The sequence below is a fragment of the Hippoglossus hippoglossus genome, chromosome 11, assembly GCF_009819705.1.
Source record: "Hippoglossus hippoglossus isolate fHipHip1 chromosome 11, fHipHip1.pri, whole genome shotgun sequence".
NCBI classification, from domain to species: Eukaryota; Metazoa; Chordata; class Actinopteri; order Pleuronectiformes; family Pleuronectidae; genus Hippoglossus; species Hippoglossus hippoglossus.
In genome coordinates, this window is record NC_047161.1 from 15,600,305 (window position 1) to 15,606,304 (window position 6,000).

The window sequence follows — 6,000 nt, forward strand, 5'->3', positions numbered from 1 at the left end:
GAGGTCTTTGATGGCAGGCAGCACTGTGTGGTGGTGAGCTTTAGTGACACCTGCTCTGTTAGGTAATTTATTAATTTCCCTCAATCACCACAACCTGGCAGCAAACAGCCTCCACGTGTTATTTACTCTGTGGATCTGCATCTAGCTCCAGACATGTGAGAGGCTGTTTTATGGTCATTTTCAGCAGAAAGACAAAGGGGTCAAGCGCCACTATAAGCTGAGACTGCCATCTAGTGGTAGTATGAGGGTTATTTGTACAAAGCAATGATTGAAAAACAGAAGAGGAAAAAGGTTTTAGTAAATAAATCAGATAAACAGCTCTTAGCCAAAACGCTAGTGGCTACTGTAGTGACAACAAATTAATGTATGTCAAGTCAATTCTGACTCTTGACTAAGTTAAGGCATGTGTCAACATGGGCTTAATAGCTTTAGTTTATATTTGTATCCTTATTGTAGGAGCTATTTCATAGTTTGATATATTATATTGTTATTTTTGCATCTATATTTGTAGACACTAAGCACCAGACCAGGTAGGATTTAGAGTAAAGGTAGCAGCTGTGTTAAGGGGAAGCACCAGGAAGGGACATGGATTTTTATCAAAGCATGAAAAGAAGCTGCAGGATGAGCACGTGTATGTTTGCCTCTGAACTGGAAAATAACTCAACCCAACAGTGAATCTTGCCTAGACAATAGACTTAATAGCCTGAGTACAATCCAATGAACTGTTGCCTCAGTGGCTTTTCGTTAATGTAGTTTTTTAACAGATATTCACTACACTTGCCAATATTAATGTGACATGTTAATAGCCCAGTAGATCTGTCTGCACTATTTAAAGGTTCAATATGATTTAAATATACTTCATATATTATATCATATATTTTGCTGAACATATTCAGAACTAAAGATAAACTTGGGTTCAGCTCACAAAACCCTCCTGTTCCAACATTAAGGCAAAACCACTCAAATCCATCAAGATAACTATTGTTAAAACATTAAAATCTAACAAGATATAGGCATTTAAAAAAAACATTTTGCAATGCATGATGAATAGTTTCACTTCAGATCTGAATTGTTGACCGTAGGAAGACTTCTGGGTATTAATATGAACAGAGACATTGGGGGAGTTTGGGTATGAGAACACAAACTCCTTTTCACCTGTTCATTATTATATTATTTAACTTATATCATTTGATAATACATATTCTTTGGCGTCATAATTCTCAAAAGATTAACTACATCACTGCTGCATCAGCGAAGTGTTTCAACAGAAAACCACAGAGAAAGAACAGGATGTGCAGTACAGTGCTGATGGAAATGAGAAACCAGGTCCAACAAGACAACTGACTCAGTCCTCAGTGGAGGTGTCACATGATACCACTTCTGTAAGAGGAAGTCATATAGAGCGTTGCAAGCATTTACTTTATCAATGTTCAAAGATGTATTCACAGGTGGAGAACATGCAATCGAGCTACTACATGTTTTACCAAATAGAGAAAAGAGGAGACACAGATGGAAAATTGAACAGAAACATTTATTTAGTGAAAACTGTTCACTTCTTTGCTGCCACCTTCTGGAGCTTCTTCACCTCATGCTTGATGATCTTGTTCCTCTGCAGAAAACAAGAACAACTCTCAGTAACTGCTGCAGGATTAACACACACACGAATGGCCACGTGCCACTGGTTGTGAAGGGAAATGAAATCACTTCATTTATCTGTCACAAAGTGACAGTGGCATCAAGCTGTTACAAATGCTGGCCCAGTGGCACAATTACAGTAAAACTAAGTGAGCCATCATTTATTTTACTTGTTTGGTCTGAAAAGGCTGATCACATTCAACACAGCTTTAAAAGTACAACACAGCCTTTCACACAGGGTAAGTTCATTAATAGTGAGGGTTTACTATAGAGAGCTGTCCTCAATAAACCAACCATGTTCACCCATTTAATAAAGTGGATATGAACTACAATATGTCTACGCTGCATTTTTATATTCAACTTTAAGGGTGTAACTATTGAGAACAGTGTTGTTTTAAACCAATTAATTTGTCCATGTGGGATATTTTGATTTTTGCATTAGCTACAGATGATAAAGCTCATCTTTCGTACCAAACCAACAGAACTTGGGTTCGGTTACTTGGCTGATTTGCTTAACAGGTGATGTGTTTCTGTAGCACTTACCATCCTCTTGGCCTTCATCACCTTGTAGCGGTCAAAGTCAGACATCTTGGCCCTCTGCAAAGAAAACCAGGGAAATAAAGTCAGTGATATACATTTAAGTTCTGGATACATTTCATTACAAAACATGATAACCAGGATATATGATGATTATTAAAGACAGTAAAAAGTGTCGACCACCGATAAGTTTCAATGACCAATATGTGTTAACCCAGTCTAGTTGAATTTTACTGTAATCAACTGTAATAACTTAAATTCCATCACCAAAAAAGGCCAGAAGCCACCAGGGCTAATCACCCAGAGCCCCAGGAATAGATAATGATTGATCAATCTCAAATGTATTTATGATAATGTAGCCAACAAAAACTTTGGGAAACACAGCATATTTCCATCAGAGCAAGGAATTAGTGATTCCAAAGAGAGGAAACATAACAGAACTTGAAAAAATCCAAACAGTGTTGCCATTGACACTAAATGACGCTGGCGACACATTAAGTATTGGTTCACAGATAGCTTGTTGTGTAAAGGTGATACGTTTCCATCTAGCAAATAAAAAACAGTTGCAGCAGATTTTGAGGTTCACTTGATCAAGTGAGAAACATCACCCAGCAGCTCAGATGACTGGCTCAGGTGAGATGAGGACCCACAGCTTCACCTAGCCATTCTAAGCTTAACCAACATGGCTACTCTGGTTTAGTCAATGATATAGTAACATTTCCAGAAGACAGAGCTCAAATTCAACGTGTTTATGATCCACTCCCCCCCCCAAACAAATACAACCTCCCATGTTTATCTACAATCTGAAAAGTGAACAGTTAATCTACAGTCACAAAAACAGAATAAACCCATATATGGACTTTAATTATTAATCCTGAAGCCAGATTAAAGAAATCTCCAATATCAGCTGCATGGTGTCTTTGATCACTACTATATGAGAGCCAATCATTTCCACAGGAGAACAATGACACTGTTCCTGCTCCTCTAATAACACTAAGATCTAAACATTTATAATATCCAACTCGGTGTTAACAATGACCAGATGATGAACACGGCTTTACCTTCTGTCTAGCCTCGATCTTCTTGGCCCAGTTGCTTTGTTCCCACTTCTCGTTGACTTGGGCCTTTTCCCAGGCTCTCCTCACAAACTTCTGACGGGCACTGTGAAACATAACATACAGTAAGATCTTGTAGTAAAAGCATGTGTTGACACTGTAAAACATATAGATGTTTCCATTGGGTCAATTTAAAAAGCTGGCTCTGGGTAACGTCATGGGATCACTGGCGAACTACATTTATTAAAACAAGGATGTATTATATCCAAGTTGGTCACATTTGTACAAAATACAAAGTCCAATCTTCAATTTACTTCAGATTACAATGCTGAAGCTGTGACTCCAGATGGTACTCTTATGTACCCTGGAATTTCAGTAGTTATTTAAACTTTATACATATTTACAGACTTTACAGTCCAGTGCTTGTAGCTTGTAGACCTGAGGACACATTCTTTGAGAGATTCTTAGTTTTTTCCATCTCATCCTATCATCTATTATAAAACAACTACATGTTAAAGGATAGGACAGACATTTGAAAAGCTGATCCAAGTACATGCATCTTAGGTGTGTTCATTTTCTGTGTGTGGTCACTGCCTCCCACTCACCTGTGAGGTACTTTGATGACGTAGTCTGTGAGCTGCATGCACTTGAAGGGCATAGATTGCCTCTTCACCTCCTGTGCAGGGACCATCAACCAGAGCCTGGATAACACGGGGCACAAAAAAACACAACACAATCATTATCAAGTCCGAAAAGAAAAAGCTGCCAATGATCAATAACTGTACTTCAGGGGGCTCACCCTATTTTGATCGATGACTCAACGATGGCCACCAGCTTGCCAGCATGGGGTCCGAAAGAGAGGTAGGCGACGCGGCCGATCTCAACGAAGCGCTTGAACACCTGAGAAAAGACAACGCACACGAGAAATGATCAGAAACGGCTGGCGGGCGGACGCGAAACCTGCATGTCAGCCAGCACGGAGGCTGGGGAGCTAGCGGTCGGTAGCACTGAACTAGCTAGCAATCAACTAGCATATGTCCCTGCTAACAACTACACGAAACGGGCTACGTAGAACGATCATGTTATAAGATACATTAGATGTTACACAGTCGTACACGCATGATTTGAGCCAGTGTTGTGGAGACAAACCGAGAGAGACGGGTTGTTTCACCGAGCTGTTCTCGGCCCTCTCAGCCCGACCGACCACGTTGCAGTACGGCAAGAGCCGACATCTTAACTAACGCTCATTTAAAGGCTAAACCGTGTTTTACCATTACAAACACTCGACCAATATGTGAATGGGTGTGTTAACAACACATGCGACTCATATTGCTCCAGTGAAACCACATATAGGAGAAGAAATGCATCTTGTAAATGCCAAAACCCTCATGGCGAACTCACCATGATGGCAGTCCGGGATCAGAAAGGACGTCAGCGCTTCCGCCTGCCGCACATACAGCTTCCGCTGATCCGGCAACGCATGCGCAGTCTGACTGGTTTGAGCGTCAGAGTAAACCAGTGTTAAAATAGTCTAATATTATAAAGCTGTTTACAAAGTTTAATAAGAAGCGATAGTTATAATAATAATAATAATAATAATAATAGAAGAATACATCCTGTGAATGTAAATTACATTACATCCCATTAAGTATTTTTGCACTCTCAATCCATTTTTGCACTATTCCGGTTTGCACTAGTCTATCCTATCCAACGTGTCCCTTATGACTGCATACTCTGTTGTACTGTGTACTATGTTTTGAGTGCTTAATATGTTCCGCACTTATATGCTCTGTCTATTTATATATGTGTACACTGGGGATCAGAGAGAAACGGCATTTCAATCCCGTCTATGTCCTGTACATATGGCAGAATTCACAATAAAGTTGACTTTGACTTTGACTAATACTGTGACTTGATCCCAAACATGAATAACTTAAATCTGTGCTGGTAAACACAGCAATGAAAGCCATGGTTTTGCATGGCATAATAATATAATCACTATCTATAATACTTCAAATTTAAAAGTATTATATATATTTTTAAATGTGTATTCATCGTTCATGTGAGTGACATCAACACCAACTCGTCACTAAATAGTGTATGTAAATACAACTTGAAGGCAGGGGAGTGTGTGTATGCTTAATCAAACGTTAAATACAGCTATTGTATCATCACTAGGATTAATTAATGTTTTAAGGATATGATAGTTGTATGCTAAGATTTATTTATCTGCACTTCTGCACCTGAGCCCTTTCCATAAAGGCACATATTGTAAAATGTTACTGTATTTGAAGTTTATTACATATCTAGGCAACATATTCAGTTTATTTATACTGTAAGACACGGAAACAGCAACTTATTAAATTCAAGGAGCTGTAACCATCACAATTTTTGGCATTTTTACCTCAAAGATTATATTAGCAAGTTTTCTGCACATTGACTGAATGACGGATTCACCACTAGAGGGCAGCACAACCATGTTACGTTCAAACCTGCCATGGCTCCCTATCAAAGTTGCTATTATCAAGAACTGCCAAACTTCATATTTCGTCCATAATCTATTATCTAGAGGGTCGCAAGGGGCTGGAGCCATTCCCAGCTGAGATGGGGTGAGAGGTGGGGACAAGTTGGACAGGTCGTCTGCAAGTCAATGGACAGATGTAGAGACAAAAAAATATATTTCAGACAGTTCCAGCAAAATTAATTAATTTCTCTCATCCCACTCTGATTTGATTGGGCTTTGCAAATAGTGTATATGGTAAGTAGTTAAACA

General features: G+C 39.1%; 1 protein-coding gene across 1 annotated transcript; it reads right to left on the reverse strand.

The window, feature by feature from the left end:
* Positions 1-1,512: 1,512 nt before the first annotated feature.
* Positions 1,513-4,700, reverse strand: rpl14 (ribosomal protein L14). The gene is made up of 6 exons (XM_034599984.1): positions 4,629-4,700; positions 4,027-4,127; positions 3,833-3,928; positions 3,234-3,333; positions 2,179-2,232; positions 1,513-1,609 (listed from the first exon to the last, which is right to left on the reverse strand). Exons 1-6 carry the CDS (start codon positions 4,629-4,631, stop codon positions 1,550-1,552), a joined length of 414 nt encoding a protein of 137 aa, XP_034455875.1. The 5' UTR covers positions 4,632-4,700; the 3' UTR covers positions 1,513-1,549.
* Positions 4,701-6,000: the final 1,300 nt, after the last annotated feature.